Genomic DNA, 24,592 nt, shown 5'->3' with positions numbered 1-24,592 from the left:
AAAACGTGAAAACATATCGATGTCGCTAGTGTGTAAACGGAGCATATCAATGCTATAGCAGCAGACTTCACTCCTCTTTTTTGTGCACTCGAGGAAAATAGGTACCGCGTTTTCCTCGATCGGCATTTGGTCGAGAAAATTCTCCAAAGCATGCTGCTCGTTCCCGTAATACTTTCACTGAACGCTGAGCTTACATCGATGAATAAGAAGTTAAAACCATTTCAGTCATGCTGCTTAGTGTACATAGCCTCAACGTATCTTTACGAGAGCTTTAATTTTTAGCACCGCCCCGCCGCCAAGGTTGCGGCATCGAATCCTGGCCGCGGCAGTCGTTTTCCAATGGCGGCGAAATGCAAGGCGCCCGTGTACTGTCCGATCTAAATGTACGTTAAACAAATCCAGGTAGTCAAAATTGCCGGAGCCCTCCACTATGGCCGCTATGAGTCGCTTTGGGACGTTAAAACCCATAAACCAAACTATATACATATATTTCCACGAACCATTGAAATCTTTATTTTTTGTTTTTGTACATGCGCCAGCAAGCGCCCTTATTACTGTGACTGTGTCATTTCCGTTGTCCCAAGTGGTCAATATTTCCGGAGCCCTCCACTACGGCATCTCTCAAAGCATGAGTCGTTTTGTGACGTTATACCCCATACTCCAAACCAAACGAAATTTAACACCTGATGATAGACGATACAGGCTGAACACTTATCAGCGGGGGAGCTCTCGACTCACGTTGTGGACAGCGCGCACAGCAACGATCATCCCAGCTGGTTCTTTCCTTTTCTTCGTCTCATTGTTACCACAGCCGTAAAGCAACGCAGTGGTGACCTGATGTTTCCTTAAACATGCAGGAGGGCGACACGAACTGTTTCAACACTCACATATGTCACATCATCATCATCATCATCATCATCAGCCTGATTATACCCACTGCAGGGCGAAGGCCTCTCCCATATCTCTCCACTTAACCCGGTTCTGTGCTAGCTGCATCCACTTGACCCCTGCGAACTTCTTAATCTCATCCACCCACCTAACTTTCTGCCGCCCCCTGCTACGCTTTCCTTCCCTTGGAATCCAGTTTGTTACCCTCAGCGACCATCGGTTATCCTCTCTTCGCACTACATGTCCTGCCCATGTCCATTTCTTCTTCTTAATTTCCACTAGAATGTCGTTAACTTGAGTTATTTCTCTGACCCACTCTGCACCCACCACCTTGCGCTTATTGATTAGCTTTGATATCTCGGCCAATTCGATCTGGTCTTTTGGATTGGAAGCTTTCATACTCTGCCGTTTCTTAATCAAATCTTTCGTCTCCTTAGACAGCTTACCGGTATCCTCTCTAACTATCCTACCGCCTACTTCTATCGCGCACTCAGTAATGATATCTCTGAAATTATTGTTTCTTGCCTCTAGGGTAGTGTCATATGTCACAACGCCACACGTAATGCATGGCGCGATTGCGCTTCGTGGCGTTCTGATATCCCGGTTAAAGATGGCGCACATGCCTGGGCCTGAGAGCGCGCGGAAGCCGGTATTCTGATCAATAGCTCGATATTTTCTTTCGCCAGCGTAGCACTACGGAATTTCGCGAGATGCGCAAATAGGCAGTTAAGCCCTGCGAAAAAGCTGTCTGCTTACTTTCGTTGAGAAAATGCTGACGTGCTAGCGCGGAAGGCAGTAGCGAGGCTTTTGTTCCTGTAAGTAAAGAGGGGAGGCGAGAGCCTGGCTTTGTTTCCCATTCCGCAAGGGAGTGGGCAAGGTACGAGGTGCCTTCCCAATCGTTGTTCTTCGCTTTCCATTCCATAGCAGGCTGAGCTGCGCTCAATTTGGGTTTAAGTCTTTCCGTTAGCCTCAAAATTTCTGCCCCATGAGAGAGCGGTTGCAAAGTAAAACTATAAGTGCATACTTTCTTCAGTATATGACAGTCATTATCATCATCATCATCAGCCTGACTATACCCACTGCAGGGCGACGGCCTCTCCCATACTTCTTGAATTAACTTGGTTCCGTGCTAGCTGCATCCACTTGACCCCTGCGAACTTCTTAACCTCATCGGCCCACCTAACTTTCTACCGCCCCTGCTGCACTTTCCTTCCCTTGGAATCCAGTTTGTTACCCTAAGCTACCATCGGTTATCCTCTCTTCGTACTACATGTCCTGCCCATGCCCATTTCTTCTTCTTAATTTCCACTAGATTGTCAGTAACTTGTGTTAATTTCTCTGACCCACTCTGCACGCTTCCTATCTCTTAATGTTAACACTACCGTTTTTCGTTCCATAGCCCTCTGGGTTGTCCTCAACTTAAGTAGAACTCTCTTGGGTAGCCTCCACGTTTCAGCCCCATAGGTGAGTGCAGGTAAGATGCAACTGTTGCATACTTTCCTCTTGAGCGATACCGGTAAGCTGCTAGTCATAATCTGCGAGTGCTTGCCAAATGCACCAATATGAAAGTACCAAATATGAAAGTAGTTCGCTATAAATAAATATAAAACGCAGAAGTGATAAAAATTACTTTTCCTTCCTGGCATTGTTTTCGTTGCAGTCTGACCTGATTATACTTGAAAAGGTGAGTCTATCAAATTTATATCTTCATTACGTGAGCATTTGGCCATTAATTCTATTTTTTGTTATTCGTGCATAAAAGTAAACAAACTTAGTACAGATATTAGACTTCTTATGATGATTTCCGAACTGCATTTTATTTTAAGCTCGCTATCTTTATGCTCGAATAACCACAAATAACTTATTTCTGAAGTCATGCGGGAGGTATCAAATTTTTTCGTCATCATGTCTGCGAAGTCCTGTTTTGCGGGATTACTCTATTCTTCTTTAACGGGGCTAGTACTAGTACAAATACAAGGCAAAGTTTAGCACGCATGGTTAGACGAAAATGGTTCCTAGAAAATTAACTTTCAAGAGTCGTTGAACAACTGCATAGAAAAATCGAGAACTTTATTACACTCCGAAATGGCCGAGGATTCGTGCGAGATAAAATAAAGTAATAATTTTACAGCCGATCGTTATACGTGATGCCTTGGAGTGGGTGAAATAAATCGCAGAAAAATGTGAAAACTAACAAAATAAACCCTGACATTTATTATCTCGATTGCCTCATTTGTATCGCCTAGTATATGGTTTTACTTGTGGTCGGCGAAACGTGGTATTGCAATAAGCTGAAACAATTATGCTTCTCATCTATATAGGGATACTCGGTTGCGATGGGCCGCGACTAGTGCAAAATTTTCAGTGACAAAGCAGAAAAAAAAAAGTGTCGTTTTATAAATATGTACGCGATAGTTGGTTATTGTATTTCTCCAAGAGAGACAAGAGGATCCTAGGATCACCAGAAACATAAAACAAAAGATGGAAATATTTGTCGAAATTGGCCATTCCATTTGCAGCATCCTGTTTAACAAAGAGAAGCCTTTGCCTAAGGTCGCACTGCGCGTCGGTGGTTCGCTTTATTCTAGTAATAATGTTTGGTTTGATTTTTTGTTAGTTTATCGGATTTCTCTCTCGCCGATGTACAGCTTACGTCGCGTCATGAACGAGTTAATCATTAGACATCTATGGAGTTATTAAAATTGTGGTTGGTAATCTTGCAAGAGGGAAAAAAAATCTATAAATGGGAATCTGCATTCTCTGCTGCATTATACGCACAGATCTGGGCCGTACGAGAGCACGGCTGCGTATATGACAACCATTCGACGAACAAAAGAAGTTTAACACATGGCGCGGGTTAGATTATTAAACGGACGCTAAGAAATCGCCTTAACTTGCCCTACCGAGGCTTCGCAAGCGAGCAACGTCACTAAACACGTAAATGAAGAGGATATGAAGCTAAACAGGGATGACGACGGGAGCAGCTAGGAGAGGGGTGACGACCGAGCTGAGAAGAGCTTGTGAGATATCTGGGGCACGTGTTCTTGAGAAGCCAACTTTCTTGTTAATATTGTCACGTTCGCAGTTTTCGCATGCCTTCGGTCTTTCTGTTACAGAACCGGTTGCTTTGCATCTACATGGTAACAAGATGCTGACATTCTTCTTACGTTGATGCGGGGCTTTCTTTTTACCTGTGCACGTGGTACCTCTGTCCGGTTCTTGGGCGATCGGAAGATCACCGAACCACAAGAGTAAAGACGCGGAAGCTTCAGTTACTGGTTCCACAAGCGGTGCATGCGATTTCTTCACTTCGCAAGGCTGCATCGGGATCCGGCTGAAATCGGCTCAGCGAAACTCAATGAATTGCGAGTACACATGTACGCATTCCTATAAGTGGCAGGACTTTCATCGAAAGCACGTAAATGCAATTATGATTTGTTCGAATACTTTTTTCTGGGATTGTAAACGGGGCTTGCCGCCTGTGCATGGGGTAGTGAAGGTTCTCTGTAGTGCCTATATGCGATGAGTGCAAAGCCCATGGTGACGTTGGCGCTGCTCAGTACACTCCATGTGAATACATAACTACTTTGATCAATATTTATCCGTTTATTAATATTTCTCTCAGCAAGAAGCAATCAGCATCTGCCAGAAGCCACGTAAATGAAGAATCTTTTTTCTGGTTGCCGCAAGCATGGCAAAATTTTGAAGCAAAAAATTATCGTAGACTCGGTACGAGTACGTAGCATTATTAGTGCTGCCACATTTAATTGCGCCTTAAAGTCCCGACTCCTGATGCGAGACTAATTTACCGTTTCTATTTTAGTAAAGTCCACGTTATAATTTTTTCATTCATTTCTCTGCAGTAGAAATGGTGTGCTTGCTTACTTTGGAGTTAACTTCTTACCTCAGAAAACTATTGCCTTGAGAACTATGAAAAAGAAATGAACGCCATGGAGTTCTCAACGTCCCAATGTCAGTCACATAAGTTACTTCGGTCCCTGAGTTCTGAATAGCAATAATTAACAGTTGGGAAATTAAAAACAGAAAGGATGCATTGATTGATGTCCCGCTGAATGTACGATCTGGTAAGAAAATAACTTACTCCCCCCCTCCCCCCCTTCCCACCTTCCGAGCTTCGAGCCGGAGCAGTGGACCTGACTAGGTTTTGATACGGTGCGCCACGGGTTGGAACTTGGAGGATCGAGGGGAGAGGGGGAGGGGGGGGGCGGCTTCAGTTAATTGTGTCCGATAGTACTGAGTTTTCGTGAAGCGCTAGAAGACCTTACTAAATACAGCGACATTACGCACACGATGCATGCCCAAATTCAGCCTTTTGAGCTGAAATAAAAACCTCCTAAAAAAAAGCAAAAAGCTGAACTTGTTGCGCAAATCGCTCTACTATTTCGCGTAGTCTCTAAGACGTATTCAAATCGGATAATGGTCTTACAAGACTATTCACTACTATGCTACCAACCGCTACCATGCACAGTTCGTTGTATTACGCGTTTCGTTCCCGTATATCAGCACCTCCATTAGCGGTTCGGCAGGCTACAAGTAAAGCCAACCATTCTCCAGCTGGTGTCATCGATTACTCTGCGAAAATAAGCGGTTTGCGTTTCTCAAAGGGATTTTGAGGCGAGTGAAAAGCCCATGTCTCCTCCCCGCTATGCACTCCAAGGGCATAAAAATGCACGGAAGCAGTCAGTTTTGTTCCCTTTACAGCAATCAAGAAAAAGCTTTCTAGGGCTCCTGCTAAGTGGGCATTATGCCTGCCGTCACACCAAAACCTCTATGTCTGCCGTACCGGGGCGCCTGTGCTTTTGTTATAAGCAGGAATATACGTTAATATGAATAATAAAATCAGGTTAGGAGGACGGACCAGTTTGTTTAAGACTGCGAGTTTGGAAGCCCGCGCACACTCAATTATAGTGTGAAAAACAGCTTTCATGTAAGGCCCTGCTGGCTAGCTTGCAAAAGCAATCCTCAATCACGGCTGCCCCGTTATGAGAGCCACTAAAATCACGCTCGGGTATTAGCGCACTCAGCCTCCGCCGGCCGCCAGGTGTTGGCGCAGTTCGCTGTTTGTGCTTTTTTATTTGTTCGTCTCTTTCCCTCAGTCGGTGGACCGGCCGCAGCCAGCAGCTCGCCTCCTCTCCCGGCAAGTGCAAGAAAGCGTGCGCCGAGCCAGGACGCGCTAAAGGTGAGGGCGTGTTTAATCTCACGCGCGCTTGCAGGCAGACGCCGACAACGCCTCTCGGAATAATCCAGGCACGGAGATGGATGGTTCTTGGCTGGCTGCGGATTATGATGCGCCCTAGCAGCGCGCTCTCCTGGGACTCTCACTGGCTGCGCGCCGCCGCTCACGGGCCACACTTTGACACGGGCCTGTCTTTGACTGATTCGCTCGCTGCTTCGTTTGCGTGCTTCCAAGCTGCGCGGCGGCGCGTGTTTGGCCAGGGCGGGCGATGTGCGATTTGCTTCTCAGCTTTTCTCAACCGAGTTGCGCATCAGCTGAAGCCGTTTCATAAAGAAGAGCGCAAACACTGGTCCGCAGGCAACGGAGTGACGATGACGGCATGCCAGCCGATGCAAAGTGCTGTCGCTGTCTTCGCACTCTTCTGCGCTAAGGAGAGGCGTGCGCGGCGAATTGCGGCGCTGTAATTCGGTCCTCGAGTGCGGCCGCGAAGGCTCGTGCCGAGCGCACAAAGCGGAGCTGCAAAATGGTTCGCATGTTTCGCCACGTACTCTCCCGCAACGGAGGCGCACCTGCTGACGCAACAACACCGGGCTGTTGTTCTCCGCATATTGTCATATAATACCATCAAGCGGGAGCTCAGCTGACAGCTTCCCCGACAAAAGAAGTCTCGCTTCCTCCCAGCACAAAATTCACACGTCCCGCTTCCCCTCGCTTCCAAAATGTTAATATGAGGTTCACCTGCTGCTCTGTGCTTTTTTTTAGGTAAATAGCAGACACTAATGTCAAACAACGCATTGCAATTATTTAACCTGCGGGATCTCAGCTCTAGCAATGTTAATTTCAGATTGAGAGCCGACAGTAGATAATTCAGAAGCTTGAAGTTCATGGGTCATCACGAAGTTTATTAAAGCCGACTTAAAGAATTGTTTGGGCACCATCATTTACAAAAAAAAAAAAAAAAAGCGCTCGTTTCCAACTATGTTTTAGATGGTGCGCTGCGCCAAGATTGAACAACTACGTACCTTAACTGCGCCATTTTCTCTATCTCAGCGACATAAAATAAATATGCGGAGTAGGGACGTTCACTGTGACGGCAAAGTGAACGATGTTTATGTACAGTATCCAGCAACACACATATGGTAGTGAGAAGTGCACTGCCCACACACTATCGCTTTCACATGAAGTCGTAAACATATGCTGATGATACCGTTTGCATAGGGATAGCTGATAATCTGCACAGTCATGTGCTTTCTCTGCTCCTCTCTCTCTGCTTTCTCTCTGAGCGCCCCACAGTTCATGCGAATCTCTGTCAATGCCAGTGACGATTAGAACGTTTTACACAAGTATAGACAATCAGTACGATTGATTCGGGTGTGTGTGCTAACGGGTCCAGAACGTGCCGGCGTGCGGCGTGATCCAGTTCTTCAATCACCGTGTGAGACGCCGTCCCATAATCCACTGTCTCATTCTAATCAATCAATTACAGTGTGCCACGCCGCAACTTCCCTGCGCAATCCTCTACGTGCCACCCGACGCCTCTCGACCCCTCTCTCTCCGGGGCTACTCTCACTCACTTTCTTTTTCCCTTCCTCCATCTCTCCTGTTGCAAAGGGTGGACAGGGTAGAGTTTGTCTTCGCCCTTTGCCACCTGCCAACTGAGCCATTGGGCGGAGGGACGTACCGAGGGATTCTTTCAACATCGAGGTTCTATTGCAGGTGCATTACGAAAATTAGCAGTGGCTGAACACAATGAAACGAAGTTTGTCGAGCGGCAGCTCGGTTTTGCAGGTTCCGCTTGGCGCTTATGTCGATCGCGACGTGCATTTTCAGCCTCACGACTAGACGGCCTCGCTCGTCCTTCTTCCTCCTCCATGGCTAGCTCTCGCGAAGAGGCTACCAGCCAGCTACTGACATGTGATCGCCTGGCATCAACGTGCGACCAATCACGTGGTCTTGAGGTTATGAATAATCGCGTAAGCTTGAAGGTGATCCATAGGTACCACAGCAGTCCCCGGGTTCGTACTTTTAATAAAAGAGTTACCTCACTAAAATACGAGAGGCCATCAACTGAACCTCCCACTACGACGCTAACTGTTCGGTTTGTTGGTGAAACGAGTATTTTTGTGCACGGAAGACCGTATATCGGATACCACGGTTTTTTATTAAGGATGAACTCAGGGTGCAGGCCACGTGGCTCCATGGTCAACGGTCCACGTGGCTCGCTTGTTTGCGTTTTTAGTCATGCGGGTCTGAACAATCTTAGGAACATTTGTTTTCATCAGCAGAAGGGAAGCTGAACAAAGAGTGCATCAATAAGCGTCCCTTCTCTATTACTTTCCAACAAAGAGCTCGTCTTTCCAATATTTTATTCTTGTTGTCGCATGTCACGTACGTTGTTAGGTCCCACTCTTGTTCATGGAATTATCGCGGTTTTCACGTTTTTTAACTCTGTTACCATATTTTGCCGACGAAAATTACTTGCGCGTCAGAGGTGCTCCAGTGGCCAACTCTTTCTTGGGTTAACGCGAGAAGCGGATCGTGAAGAAAATCTGGCATCACGAGTAGTGTTGTGTGCGCTGACCACCTGCCATGGTTGGCAGGTGGCAAAGCGGAGAAGGGGAATCCTCATCTTCTCTTTTAGAAGAGAAGAGGGCAGAGAAAGAGGCGGCTAGGTAGCTGCCCCTAGAATTCTTCAAGAAATGTGAGTAATGAAACAATTTTACAGAAATGATCATGACTACTAGTAGTGATTAGGAATTACTCAGCAAACCTGAAAATGACGAAGAATTATTTCGCAGAGAGCAAAGTAAATTTGTGGTGTTGAGTAGAGAAATACGTACACGGGGCAAAGTACGCAAAATATGAGATATAAATTATTATAGTAGTGATTACAACATTGAGAACACAATGTTACGCCCTGTCATCGCATTATATGGTAACTAGCCGCACACGTACATTTTTATTTGGCAACTGTCTTTCGCATTTTTGCATTCCATGACGTACTACCACGAACTCGGTCCATTTACACCTTGCTCCTCCGTGTTTCGTGGTTTAGTCGTCAATGTCTACCTTTCCGTACCGTTACCAATTAGGGATCTCTTCAAAGGCAGCACCCAGAAATTGCGACGCCACTTTGACGAATTCCCCGAGTACGGCCCTGAAGAGGTGCACGCACATAGTGAAAAAACAAAAAAAAAAAGCTAAGCTGATAAACTCCCCAAACAAGGTTGTATCTAAATGATACCTTCTGTGCAGAGCCGCGTGGTGTCTCTGGACTAATTCAGGTAACGACGGCGTCGGTTGTATTCAACAGAGGCATCATAAAGACACACAAGCGGGCTTACAGCAACCGGAAGTGATAATTTCTCCTGTCGACGTAATCACGATAATTGACAAAGTCGTTTCTGTGCCCCATGCTGAATGCAGCTTGCTTTTGCACGCCACATCAGCCACGTGCCGCTTTTATTGCACGCTTTACTGCGCGCGCCATTATTTATAAAACGAAGCGAGGTTCAGCCAGAAGGGCCATGCATAGAACGGTCCGCAGGCGAGCTCTCTGGTTTCGCAAAGGCCTCATTGAACAGTCATTAGTGCGCGTTTGTTTGCTCACGTTCGTTCCCTCTCGCTCGCTCATGCACTCTTCCTCCCTCTCTCCGACCCTCCCTCCCCCTCTCTCTATCTTTCTCACCCCTTTCGTATTACCTGTGTGCCTCACTCACTCACTGAATCTTATTGCTCTTGCCCATTCGTTTGCTCGCTCACTCAGTATTTGATAGATGTGATTGCTCACTATAGTCCTTTCCGACATTTACTCATTCAATCACTCACTCGCTTGCTCGCTCTTAACGCGTTCACTTGTTAATTCGCTCAGTTGTTGATTCACTTATCTATTTACTCTTTCACTGACTTTTTAATTCTCTTCTTTGCCCTTTCACTACCTTTTCTCACATCAATTTGCTCACTCAGTGTCATGCCCACTCATTCATTTTCTCACTCATTAGCTTATTCCCGAACTCACTAAATTGCTTGGTCACTAACTTGAATATACTTGCTCACTCGCACATTCATTTATTTATTCTTTCACTCATTTATTTCTTTACTTTCTTGCACCCTCACTTTATATACCAATGATATGCCCGCTCACTCACTCACTGATTAGTTCATTTACATACTCATTCGCTTGCTCGCTTATTTTCTCATAATAGTTCTCTTACTCTAAGACTTACTTCCTCGCTCACTCACCCCAAAGTTTGGTCACTCACTCACCCAATCACTCACTTAAGAATTCATACAACTCACTCCCTCGCTCATTCACACAAGCCAACAAAAGATATTAACTCACTGAAACCCTAAATCACTCGCTCACTCACTCACTTGAGGTGAAGTTATGCTCCAAACAAAAAACGAATGATGAGCGCAAAGGCCGTTGGGTAGGAGTTGCACTAACGTGACCCTACAGTTGTTCCGACGTAATAGAAGATATACTGGCACAGCTCCTGTGCGAAGACATCTCCATGATAACTGACTGTAACGATGGGCAGGTGTTCGCTACGGCAATTCACGTTACACGAATTCAGCAGTTAAGTGTTTTAAGCTTCACACCGCGTTACCCGTCAACTTCGACTGCCACCATTACTCACCGACCCGATATATCCTATGAGAATAAGCAACAACGTCCTGTGGGACACTTTCACCGGCCTAAAGCAAGTGTGAAACCCCCAGCCTGACGAGTGGTTCAACACACGGGTACTATCCTGACACTTCATCTCAAAGCAGCATTGAAAATTGTGGGCCACAACCTTATACTTAAAAATATTGTCATCGCGAAGTGTGTACAACGCACTTATCACTATATTCGAACCTTCGAACCTCATACGGTACAGCGATGAAATCATCATCTGGGCCGCGTAAGGCTATGACGGTGCCATGCAAGATTTTCTACAAACTGCGACCGATACTGATACGATGAGGGGACCTCTTTCATTATACCGCAGAAGACGAGGTCACCCTCTCCCGGCACCGGACGTCCAACTAACCCTGCATACTGCTCTCATCCCAACGCTACTACGATTGCACACTTTTGGCCTCCACCTACGGTAAGGTGACAGCGCTACACATACTTTACTTCTCCTCAGACAGGGCGAAGCACATGTCCTCCGAATGTTTACACGTGTACCCAGCAAGTACCAAGCTATCAAGGAGGCTGACATAACCCGACTGGTTCAGGCACTTGTCATCATTTATATCACATACTCCACATCATGTTGCCGCATAGAGGACGACGCCAAAGATGATGACTGGGCCCCACAAGCGCGAGCCTGGAAGAGAAGGAAGTTGGAGCGCAAGACTCGTCCAGGTTGATTTATTAAACCCGTCCTATCTTTGGGTCCTCCTTGGCGTTCAATCGAGACGTGACACTGGTGGAGCGCGCTGGGGTATGCATAAGACTCCTTCCGGCAGTCCACAGCGAATCCCAGACATCGACACGCCTGTACATCGCGCTAGCCGCCGCCTTCTAGGCCTAGCCCCGGAGTACAACTACCTGCCAAGCGACTCTTCAAACGACCAAGTCCATCAGGTCTCCCAAGCCATGGCACATCCCAACCCTACGCCGGTGACTCTTCAGAACACCAAGGTGCCAGAGTGCTTTCGCGGGGAAGCGTTTGAAGATGTCGAGGACTGGCTTGACCAGTTTGAGCGAGTGGCCAAGATTAATCAGTGGAGCGCAGATCACAAACTTTGCAACGTTTATTTTGCCCTTCAGGATAATGCTAGAACGTGGTTTGAAAACCACGAGGCCAGCTTATCCACATGGAATGACTTCCGCCGCCAGCTCGCAGACACCTTTGCGAGAACTGATCGACGCGACAATGCACTGCGCCTGCTTGAAGTGCGTGTCCAGAAGCTGAATGAGAGCGTGGCTATGTTTGCGGAAGACATGGCTCGCCTTTTTCGCCGTGCCGACCCTGATATGAGTGAGCCAAAGAAGTTACGGCATCTCATGCACGGTGTCAAAGAACAGCTGTTTGCCGGCTTAGTACGCAACCCACCTAAAACCGTGAGTGAGTTCATTAAGGACGCTACGGCTATAGAGCGAGCCCTCCAAGATCGGTGCCGCCAGTACAACCGACCAGCCAGCTGTGCCCCGACGACTGCGGCGGCGCTGACTGCAACAGATCAGACCACTCTTCGAGACATGATTAGAGAAATTGTCCTTGTGGAGTTGCAGCGAATTACGGTTACGAAAGCTCAGTCGTCAGAGGCCCTCGTGCAGGCTGTAAGGAATGAAATTCGGTGCTCCCTAACACCGTCTGCCCAGTGCAACGAGTTTCATCCAGTCGACAACGCGGCAGCCATTTCCGAACCACCATACCGCGTTCCACAACCGGTCAACTACACGGCCAACATTCCTGCACCTTATCACGAGCCGCAATCTGAGAGCTACGCCGCGGTCCTACGTCGCCCGCCTCCAGACCACGCCTAACCGAGCTCACCAAGCCGTCAGGAGACGTGATTCTTCCAGGGGCCTCAGTGGGCGCCTTCCAGGCGCTCTCAACTACGCCGAACGGACAGGTGGCGCAGTTATGACAGCCGGCCACTCTGTTTCTACTGCGGACAACCTGGCCACGTATATCGGTACTGCCGTTACCGCGAAGAGGGGTAGGCCTTTCCGTCTGCTTCTGCTCGCCGCCGCTTCGACGCTGACACTGCCCAAACCGAGGACGGCCTTCCGGTCAGCAGGGAAACCGAATCCCCGGGCTTCCGCCGCCGCTCCTCCCCATCACCACAGCGTTATTATCCGCCGATGCGTCGTGGCAATGCTGACGTTGGCGGACGGCGGTCCCCTAGCCCTCAGCGGGGAAACTAACAGCCGCAACCTCACGAGGGGAGGTTGCACACAGTCTAAAAGTGTCAAAACCCTCACCACCGCCGCAACAGCCGACAGCCCGTGCTTCTGACGCTGCCGTTAGTATTGACATTGCCGCACTACCGCCGAAAATGCCGCCTACATTACCACCGAAAATGCCGCACCAGATGAGCAGCCCCGACAACGAAGCTGATACCGCTGACCTTGCCGCACTTCCGCCGAAAATGCCGAAAGAGACGAGCAACCCAGATAACGTTGTTAGCGCTGACCTCGCCGTTTCCATTGATGGGCTGGAGGTACATGCTCCTGTGGATACCGGGGCGGATTTTTCAATTATTAGCCAGAAACTGGCTGACACGCTGCGCAAAGTAAAAACCGAATGGACATGGGCCAGTAATAAGAAGTGCTGGGGGCCAGCTACTGGCACCGACAGGGAAGTGCACTGCCCGGATAGGAATAGGAAACGCGGTGTTTGTTGGCAGCTTCGTTATTCTCCCTGACTGTTGCAAAGATCTCATCTTGGGCATGGACTTTCTGCGTCTTCATGGGGCTGTAATCAGCATTCGTGACAGCGTCGTTGCCTTCACCAACAATCATGAAGACCTTGGTTGTGCGGAAGTACCACTGATGCCCTTACGCGTCGCCAATGAGACAGTGGCATTACCTCCGCGATCATGCTCTCTTGTTGAAGTGAAATGCGACATGGCGCATACCGGCGATGGTATCGCCGAAAGGGCAGTCGCCCTGGTACTAAGCCGAGGTATTTCTATAGCTCGAGGGCTAGTCAACTTGACCAATGGACAGACCGAAGTGCTGCTGACAAACTTCAGCGACGAGCATCAGCAAATTCCGAAAGGCACAACTGTGGCCTTTTTCGACAGCATCCCAAATGCGCAGCACTGCTTCTCACTGCAACAGGAAGGATCAGAGTGCAAGACGCTCGTAACCATCGTCGATGTGAGTCCAAATTTGTCTTCTTCAGAACGGGACCATCTTTTGGATCTCATAGATCAATTTCGAGACTGCTTTGCTTCCGAATCGCGGATCGGCCAAACGCCTTTGACAAAACATCGAATCATCACGGATGACTCGATTCGCCCGATTCGACAAAATCCTTACCGTGTAGCTCCGAAAGAACGTGCAGCCATTCAGCGCCAGGTGGCCGAAATGCTTAGAGACGACGTTGTCCAGGCGTCACAGAGCCCCTGGGCTTCCCCCGTGGTACTTGTTAAAAAGAAGGACGGCAGCTTAAGATTTTGCATAGATTACCGCAAGCTCAACCAAGTAACTAAAAAAGACGTGTACCCTCTTCCTCGCATCGACGATTCCCTTGATCGCCTACGAAATGCACGTTACTTCTCATCAATGGACTAGAAAAGTGGATATTGGCAGATAGAAGTAGACGAGAGAGATCGGGAGAAGACAGCATTCGTCACTCCCGATGGATTGTACGAGTTTAAGGTCCTTCCGTTCGGTTTATGCTCAGCACCAGCAACATTTCAGAGGTTGATGGATACTGTGCTCTCGGGACTTAAGTGACAAACATGCCTGGTGTATCTTGACGACGTTATTGTGTTTTCGGCCACATTTGAAGAGCATCTACGCCGTCTGCTAGCTGTATTTCAGGCCATACGATCTGCGGGCCTCACACTAAAACCCGAGAAGTGCCACTTCGGGTACGAGGAGCTGCAATTCTTAGGTCACATCGTTAGCCAAGAAGGTGTCCGGCCTGATCCTGAAAAGCTCTCCGCAGTCGCCAAGTTCCCGACACCTACGGACAAAAAGACATTGCGGCGTTTCCTGGGTCTTTGCACCTATTACCGCCGGTTTATTGCTGGTTTCTCACGAATTGCCTGGCCATTAACTTCGCTGACGCGTGACAATGCTGTCTTTCACTGGGGTGAAGAACAGGAACAAGCGTTTAATGAGCTGCGGAGACGTTTACAGACACCACCTGTCCTGGCGCACTTTGATGACGACGCCCCTACACTGCTTCATACGGATGCCAGCAACGTGGGCTTAGGTGCTGTGCTGGTGCAGCGCCAGGATGGCGTGGAAAAAGTAATTGCTTACGCCAGCAGGACCCTATCTAAAGCAGAAGCGAACTACTCGGCAACCGAAAAAGAATGCCTTGCAGTGGTATGGGCGGTTATGAAGTTCCGCCCTTATTTGTACGCTCGCCCCTTTCAAGTCGTTAGCGACCATCACTCGCTCTGTTGGCTGACGAATCTAAAGGACCCTTCAGGGAGACTCGCGCGTTGGAGCCTTCGATTACAAGAATTCGACATGGCAGTTATTTACAAATCTGGAAAAAATCCCGCGGATGCTGACTGCCTTTCGCGAGCGCCGGTCGAACCTTTCACTATGACCGATGAAGACACTGCGTTTTTAGGTGCCATAGATGACGCAACGCTTTCCCAACAGCAGCGAGAAGACCAGGAATTGCTCCCTCTTATTGATTTCTTGGAAAAACGAACTACCGTTGTGCCTAAGATTTTCAACCGAGTAATCTCTTCATTCTTTATTCGCAACAACGTGCTTTACAAGAAGAACTTCCGCCCTGGGGGAAACAGTCATCTACTCGTCGTCCCATCTGTTCTCCGCAATGAAGTTCTGCAAGCGTGTCACGACGAGCCAACCGCCGGTCACCTAGGCTACACCCGCACGTTGGCTAGAGTCCAGCACGGATACTACTGGCCAAAACTGCCTGCGACAGTGAAACACTATGTACGTACGTGCATAGACTGCCAGCGCCGTAAGTCACCCCCTGTAAAACCAGCTGGCCTACTCCATCCTCTTCAATTGCCAACAACACCTTTTAAGCAAATCGGCATGGACCTCCTGGGACCATTTCCGACGTCGACAGCCGGAAATAAATGGATAATTGTCGCCACCGATTATCTAACCCGCTACGCGGAGACCAAGGCTCTGCCAAGGGGTACCGCCGCCGAAGCAGCTCGGTTCTTTGTGGAGAACATTGTCCTGAGGCATGGCGCTCCGGCGCTCATTATAACTGACCGAAGAACTGCATTTACGGCCGAACTTTTGGAGACCGTTCTCCGCCTCAGTGGTACCAGTCATCGTAAAACTACAGCCTATCACCCCCAAACCAATGGGTTGACGGAACGTCTCAATAAAACCATCGCAGACATGCTTTGCATGTACGTTGACGTGAACCACAAGAATTGGGACAAAATTCTTCCCTACGTCACGTTCGCCTACAATACGGCACGCCAAGACACCACTCGTATGACACCATTCAGCTTCCTTCACGGGCGACCAGTAACAACTATGATGGATGCAATGTTGCTCCCGAATGCCGACACCGACGATCTCGATCAGGACGCCGAGGAAATCGCTCAGCGTGCAGAGGAAGCCCGCCAACTAGCGCGTGTGCGGATCAAGAATCAGCAAGAGCATGATGCACGACGCTACAGTCATAGACGCCGACATGTCATGTACGAACCTGGCGACAAAGTGTGGGTCTGGACGCCTATACGCCGCCGTGGACTCTCCGAAAAACTATTGCGGCGATATTTCGGGCCATATGTTGTTCAGCGACGTTTAACCGACGTCACTTATGAGGTGGTGCCAGACAGGGTGTCGACCTCAAAGCGACGCCAGCAACAAGCCGACGTCGTCCACGTTGTACGCATGAAGCCGTACAACTCGGACTGACCTTGACCTCCTACTCCCTTTTATGCTCATCGGGACGATGCTTCCTGAGGAGGGGGGCAAATGCCGCATAGAAGACGACGCCAAAGATGATGACTGGGCCCCACAAGCGCGAGCCTGGAAGAGAAGGAAGTTGGAGCGCAAGACTCGTCCAGGTTGATTTATTAAACCCATCCTATCTTTGGGTCCTCCTTGGCGTTCAATCGAGACGTGACAATATCAAAGCTCTTTGTCCAGAAAGCTTGGCTGATATTTTGATTCGCAAAGCCTTAAAGCAAGCACTCTGTATAATATTATCCACATCCACCGAGAAGACCTTCGCCTTTTGAGTTCATAACACAGACAGGAAGCTCATAGAAGACCACCTTGCAAGCCCTAGCTGAGCGCCTGACTTTCAGCACCACCCGACGTTACCTGCTGCAAAGCCTCAGATATCCCCTTCCCACAAACCACTATAACCACCTGACAACATGCACTCTTACCAATCATCAAGGAACACCTGAAAAATTGCACCTCTTCCCAGAAATATGGAACCCGTCTACAACACTGAACGAAGGAAAGGGCGAGCCATAGAGCTTGGTCGCCCCTACAGTAAATCATCACAAATGACCTATACTCATGCAGCTATTACCCGACCGCAAAGCTGAAAGCATCAGCGTAAACTATCAAGTGCTAGATACGATTGCGACCGCATCCATCACAACCGCCCCTGCCTTGCAAGCAGATGAAGCAGCCATAACGCTAGCCATCATCTCCAGCCGTTCGACTAAATCAACATAAGCTGCCAGAGACTCACGGGCACCATTTCGAAGCAACCGCAAGGGCCGAGTACGCGGTAATAACCCGCAGAACTTACACCACCAGCTTCATACCAATATGAACCCTGGTTATGGGCCCCTTCCTGGCAAACAGCGCACATACGCTGTCGCATGCGCGCGGGCCACGCGGACACCCGGAGCCGTCATAGACCACAGTCCTTCACCGGAGCCAGTACCTAACCAGTACGCAAGTCCGCTCCAGCATCAACGCCTGTGCAAGGAAATGTACTCATCAGCCCACGAAAGACGTACCTGAGGGCAAGCAGCGGTCAGGCGGCGGGCACAAAACAATACATATACCTATTGTACCTCACTGCACTATTCACACAAGACTTTAGCCTAACATACCCTCATGATGCAACGAATACTTCTCCTCCTTCTACCACACCCACAAGGCGTGCCATATAAAGCCGGAAGTTCATCACCCTAACCCTACTCCCGTCCATTGGGAAACTGTTCTGTCCAGCTCGGTCTTGGATGACCAGCGCAAACTGATAAGAGCACGCTAGCAGCAGTCGCAGTAGGAGACCTGGACTGAGGGATCCTCCTGGAAAGAGCCAACTTTTACTGGACGAGGTGAATACTTACACATCCATCATCGTCACCACCACCATCGCATCCCCTAGGATTTGGACAAGTGCACTGCAATCCCATTCTATGTGTGCTGACGTGCGGAGGGCGGCCGGGCAAAGATAGCATTTTCTTCCCGTGTTCTAGAGGTGGCATACGCGCACCAGCGGATTGAAGGCAGGAGACGCGGGCGTCCTATCCTGGACAGCTGAGCACGCCTGTGTGACTATAGCCCAACTCACGATGTCAAGCGCAACGCGTTGTGGCGAAATACAAAGGTGACTTCTTTGTATTCTTTGTAGACAAAATGAACGGGCTGATGGCCCAGCAAATTGGAAACGGGTGGTGTGACATTCGGTGCGTGCCATCCAATCAAACAACCGGAATCTCCTATGCTTTGAACAGCCTCGGACACAACAAATGAGAAGCCCGCCCTCCCTAACCGTTCTCCGCCGCTCGTGATCAGGTCTCCAGCAGCCAATCAGCGACGCTAACCTTCTCATTCGTATTTTCTTCCGCGGGAATTTCGCCGGCACGCAAATGCGGGTCGCTCTTTTCCCGGTCGCTGCCAAGCATTGCGCGCGCTAGGGAGAAACTCGTTTTCGCAGCTTATGCGCTCCATTGGGCTTGACAGGCCGACGAAGGAGTTCGTTTACGCTCCGCTTTTGTCGGAGGAATGCGTCTTAGCTCAGCTCGTAATAATGTGGACAAGGAGCGGCATCGAGTTTGAATTTCGCCTGACCGAGCGCGGAGAGTTGAAATGCGGCGGTAATTCGGCGTCCGCTGAAAACAAATTTCGCCCCGCCCGCTGTGGCCGCTGAAAACGCGTCCCACATTTTAAACTCGGTAATCTAATTTCCTCCCGTTCCATGACACAGGACCTTATTTTATATTTCTTTTTATTTATTGCCGAAAGATTCCAGGAGACGAATGAACTTAGCTTATATTCCGTAATTAGAGAGCAATCGCGAGTAAATTCCAGAGGTGACTTTACCCCGCATAGAACCAGGGTGGTATAGAGTAGGAATGCGTGCTAGCTTTATTTAGCAGCGCTAAGAGTATACATAAGAACCCTCCTCCGACGGTGCACTAATAAATTTCTCGGATATATACGAGCTTAGCTAGACGTGTTCACTTGCATGAATTTATTAACCTTTTTGTACAATGACGATTAGGCAACTTCTAAAAGGCCTTATTTCTTCAGAACACTTTATATGTAGAGTTCAAAACATCGCACAGCGACGCTGTCATTCATACCGCTTTTGTTTTTGTTTTTTTTTTTTTGGGTGTATATTTTTAGTATTTTCCGTTGCCAGGAAGCGAAATCGCTGCATAAAAAATGCTATCGGCGAGCAAACGAGATTATCACCGCGCCTTGCTACGATGCATGGCCATTTGCGTAATTGCCAGGTCATAAGCTACTGCCGACAATTGAAGCAGCAATAAACCTAGTGCTTGACCTCATACATTGACTCTTTCACCGCAATTTTCTTAATGGTGAGGCTTGGAGACGAAGATGTGGCAAGCTGTGGTGCGACGACGGCATGAAATTGCTTCTTTTTACATGACGGGTGTTACAGTTGGCGCAAAATACACGGGCCAGATTGCGAGCGCCAAACCATTTCGGAGACAATTTAAGGCCGAAACACAGCGAGCGCTAAGCGTGTCACGCAAGAAGAGCAGAAAACAGCCCTAAAGGAAGGGCCCTTTCCAAGCAATGTGCATGTGCTACAGACCGAGCGAACGTTTCAGAGCAGTTCAGTTGCAGTTCGGAGAGGCCGCAGCTAGCGCTCTGTCCCGGCGCGTTCTTCCCCTGCAGAGGAGAACTTGTTGCTGTGACGCACAGTAGCCGCTATACCGGGTGTTTAGAATCAGGCTTCGTGGATATCTTTAAAAGATACGAAGATTAATAATAATAATAATAATAATAATAATAATAATAATAATAATAATAATAATAATAATAATAATAATAATAATAATAATAATAATAATAATAATAATAATTGGCTCACGGGAACAGAAAGGCACAGTATCTGTAACACTTCATCTGTGGACACCTGAACAACGCCCCCAAAGAAAAAAAGGAGGGTGGGAGTGAATGCCGAGAGAGACGAAAAGGGGCCGTAGTGGAGGACTACGGAGAAATTTCAACCACCTGAGGATCTTTAACGTGCACTGACATCGCACAGCACACGGATGCCTCACAAAAGTCGTTTTTGTAAAGGCCTTACGCTGCCAGTTGGACACAAGCGGAAAATAGTTTGTGGGCGCAGTAATAAATTCAGAATTTCCTTATTTACGCGGTTAGCGCGCATGTTTAGACAGAACTTAGGGGCAGTGGTATGGTATTCGAAGGCTTCTATTTTTGCTATTTGGGTAACGCACTTGTGTCCTATGAAATGAGCGTGTAAAATTTTAGTCCATCTAATTTCGCACGCGAGAACGCAGCCCTCAGTATGAGATCCATTCGTGGTCTGACGCAGAATTTGCGCACTAAGTTCCAACTAACAGGGAAGTGCAGCAGCAGGCGACGCTGAGAATATTTCGTTCGTCGCCGACGCAACCGTATAATCCTTGTGTAGGCGGCGCGGACCGAGCGCAATTTCCTTGAGGGGTTGCATATAGAGGGGGCGATAGAATGCTGCGGTGCTTGAAGCTTTTCATGCGGTGGAGCGCAGCGACTCCACGCTGCCGGCCAAGAGCGTAAAGTTACCGCGGTCGCCGGTAACTGCTCCCTTCCTTGTCAAAACAAGCGCCATACGCAACATCTGCGTCAAATCAGGGAAGAGCTTCCTGCCGAGTGCCACGGCATCGCAGACGTAATTCGTCGGAATGGACTTAGATGCTCATAATTCAGGCCATAGTCGCGTTACTAAAATTGTAAAAAAGAAAAGAAAGAATAACTTCTTAATCACCTGCCTCTATATTTTCAATATAAGGGAGCACGCTGTTCACTCACAAATAAGTTGACTAACAAAATTTAATTAATTACGGAGTTTACTACTACCGTTTTCCCCACACTTTGTGTTCCTCTGACTGCATCGGCTATTCACAAAGAGAAGTTTGTGCGATGCCCTTCTCGTTTTTTTTTTTTAATCCATAAAATCTAAATTTGACATAAAAATTCAGGTAGGTGACAGGCCTCCTTCAAGGTTAAGCCATCGCGGTACGTCAGGGGCTATCAAATTAGCTGCTAGGTTGAATCGCGGCCATATTTCACTAGAGACGAAATCAGAAACAAACATTTGCAGTGCAGAACTCACTGGACGTAAAGAAAACCGAGAAGCGCGCAACATTTTTGCGGCCACCTCCACTACAACGCATGGTAATGTACATGAGCAGCCCTAGGATACAAGAAATTTCCCACCAATCACCGGTGTTACAGCTATAAGCCTTTCCTGATCAACGGGGGCAGTTATAATGTGATTGACAAATAAATCCATATCTCGGGAAATACAGGCACGAATTGAATATATTCGACGCAAAAAGGCCAGCCTCAGCCTAGTATACAACTCTAATCTGCGCATGTACGGTTTATGATTGTGTAGCGTGAGAAAAACCGTAAAATCATGACACGCAGTCGTACGGCGGTAGTGCTGAACGCTATCGACGTTGATTGTCAGCCCGTCAAAGAATTAGAAAGCGATACGGGATCGCAGCGTATGCACGTTTTCCACTTCCAACAACTCACAGTGCACGTCTAGCGTCCAGGAGTCCTCGATAACGTCGTCCGGCATCTCGGGGTTGGCCGCGCGGCAGCGCAGCGGCCGTCCGTTGTGATGAGGCGACGGCGTGAACCGCACCACGCTGACGCTGACGTCGTTGGCTGCTGCTTCGGGACGAGCGCCCCCGCCTTCCAAGGCGCTGGACGTGAGCGCCTTACCATCGAGGTCCCAGGTCAGGTTGGCCGGAGGCCGCGAGCCCACGGCCTCGCACTCCACTTCGGCCGGGTAGTTGGCCGAGAGGGGTCCATGGGCGCCCCGGATGGTCACGCTCTGCGGTTTCACTGCGAAGGCATATTTCATCTACCGTTAACCACTATACTTACAAACAACTGTGTGGCTTCAAGCGTAATGAGAGTGCGCACCCCTTTATTGCAAATAACAACGCTTATTTGCATTACTTGCAGCTTAATTCCCTTTTAGTTAAGCTGCCAGATGCACCAGCTAAGTCGTGTAAAGTGAAGCTGCGTGAAAATTTATCAACAAAGCATAAATGATAGCAGTAAGAATACTTCTGATAATAGAAACAAGGTCGTAATAAATCATTATCAACCGTCAGAGTAGGTGCATGAAACTAAGCAAAGTTTCCTTAATTAAGATATACCGTCCATCGAGTCCCTAATCATTTCGGGTTATCATATTAGTTAGTAATGACAATTTAATTTGGACAAAATAAATTATAAGCACAGCAGTATAAGGGGGAGGGGGGATATCTTGTCTTGCGTCCAATTAAGTCAAGTTTAAAGAGCAATGAAATATCTGTTACTGATTTGCAATTTAATCCCTAAAATGCTTACGACCAAGATAAATTATAACTCTTAATACAATAATATTCTTTCTTTTCACAACGTAACAAAACACTTGGCAAGAACAATGAAAACCTATGACGGAAACTAGAAAAGGCGACTTTGGGAAGACGTCAGAGTGAAGCGACACAATGCTGGAAGCGCTACGACAGGCTCTGAAACTCCAATTCGAGCAGAGTGGCGGCTCAATAACTGCCTGCGACATGCCGAGAGCTTGCGAATGCGTGACAAGTGCTCTGTCGCTTCTTGTTTTTCTCATCAGAACTGGGCCGAACCGCCTCTCTTTTTTTTTTTTTTGCTTTCATTAGGGGGAGCAAACTGTCTCAAAGTACGTGAGATCTTGTCAAAGCTAGCAGCAGTCTGCTTCCAAGCGTTCCTGCTGCTATCCTTGGCGCAGCGAGCGTCCAGGCGAAGTTGAGCTTATCTGGGACGGCACGTGCTTGTTCCGCATGTCGCTGCTCGATAGGTTCATCCATCGTGCACATGTGTGTAATGTCTGGGCGAGGTCTCGCGGGACATGCCTGATGAGGGGAACAACGCGGCCCCAAGGAGATTGCAAGGCAATACGCCCACGCAAAAGCATTAATAAAAATGACAGGGCCAATACAGCTAAGGAGATAATGATAACGATTGCTGCAATTTGAATTTACGACGAGAGAACAATCTTGCAGGAGAGCGTTATTACCAACGTATTTGGTCCGCGTATAGTAACAGGAAGGGGATTAATGAAATGACCATATACAGGGTCTATTAGACGCTGATTTCACACTTTCATGGGCCGATTAATCGCAGCTATCAGTTTTTATACGTAAGTGTTCTCCAAAAGCTCAATAAAAAGTGTTCGTCTGTGCCCACTTAAAATAAGAATACTTTTATTATCCATTAGTACCTCAGAGCTTCCATCGGGGAACATTACATGGGGTGAGCGGGTGTACGCCTATTATTGATGACTGGTTTCTGGGAAACATGACGATGATGAGAAAGCTTCGTCAATGGCAGTCATTTGTGAAGCTTGAATCATGGGTTACTGCTGTACTTTTGGGAAGGAAATTCCTGTCGTAAGCGACACCCGTGAAGAATGACCCGTGGCATGCTGCTGTGCAGTAATTTGACAGGATTACACTGTTAGGACAGCCTATGCGAAGCGTTCGATGTGCTGATTGATGAATTGACTGTCACGGAATAATGGACAAAAAAAAAAATAGCGACAGAAACAGAGAGGCGAGATTAGGTGGCTGGAACTGATAGGAAGAACTTGTAACTGCGACATCAGATAGAGATGAATGAATGCCAGAAATAGCTTGAGGAAATTAGCCAAGTGATTAGATTATGAACAGTTTCTGGAGCAGCAGTAAAGTCAGCAGTAGTAAAGATAGCGCTTGCATATTTACGTTAATGTCGCACAAGGTTTTTGTAGTCCAGTTGTTTTGCAAGAAAAGGCGCCATTCAGTTCAGTTGAACTCAGAGAAGTTTTATATATGTTTTACACGTGACAGATCCTTGAAAATACTTGTTTAAGTGAATAGCGAGATAATTAAAAAGACTTGGTGGAACTAGTAGTATTGTATTATAAAGTATTTTGTTGTGCTTCGACAAAGCTGTTCGCTATAAACACAGCTGTAGTTATTTTTGTTTTCTTAGCTGGGATACATTTATCAAGAAAGGCTGCTATTTTAACACGAAGACGTCATTCACTTCGTCAAAAATGCACTTCTATGGCCATATATTGAAATTTTGTTTTTCACCTCTTATTATTTTATTCTGTTATATTCAGCAGCTAGCGCTTAGCAAGTTAGGAACGGTAGCCTGAAAGCAATGCCGCCATATGCCTCTGTTTTCTAATGCTGATGTGAACAATGACAGATGGGGGCCAATGAATAGATTTTGCGGAATTATTAAACAAGCCCCCGCTACACACCACTTACGTTTCAAAGAGACATATTTATTGAACACTCAGAAATGATCTTTGGGAAGGGCAGCGTTCATCGACCCAGCGAAAATAAAAAGAAGAATGCATTTCTTCATCTATTTATAACTCCTCGTTG

General features: G+C 47.8%; 1 protein-coding gene across 1 annotated transcript in view; it reads right to left on the bottom strand.

The window, feature by feature from the left end:
- The window catches only part of LOC146201958 (nephrin-like), a 141,389-nt gene that overhangs the window by 45,632 nt on the left and 71,165 nt on the right, over nt 1-24,592 (bottom strand). The window contains exon 2 of the mRNA XM_084587877.1: nt 21,711-22,025. Within this exon, the coding sequence (XP_084444003.1) occupies nt 21,711-22,025 (315 nt within the window). The remainder of the gene's footprint in view (nt 1-21,710; nt 22,026-24,592) is intronic.

Source organism: Amblyomma maculatum, chromosome 1 (genome assembly GCF_055883805.1).
Source record: "Amblyomma maculatum isolate TAMU_Amacu chromosome 1, ASM5588380v1, whole genome shotgun sequence".
Classification (NCBI taxonomy): domain Eukaryota; kingdom Metazoa; phylum Arthropoda; class Arachnida; order Ixodida; family Ixodidae; genus Amblyomma; species Amblyomma maculatum.
This window is presented reverse-complemented; position numbering and strand designations above follow the sequence as displayed.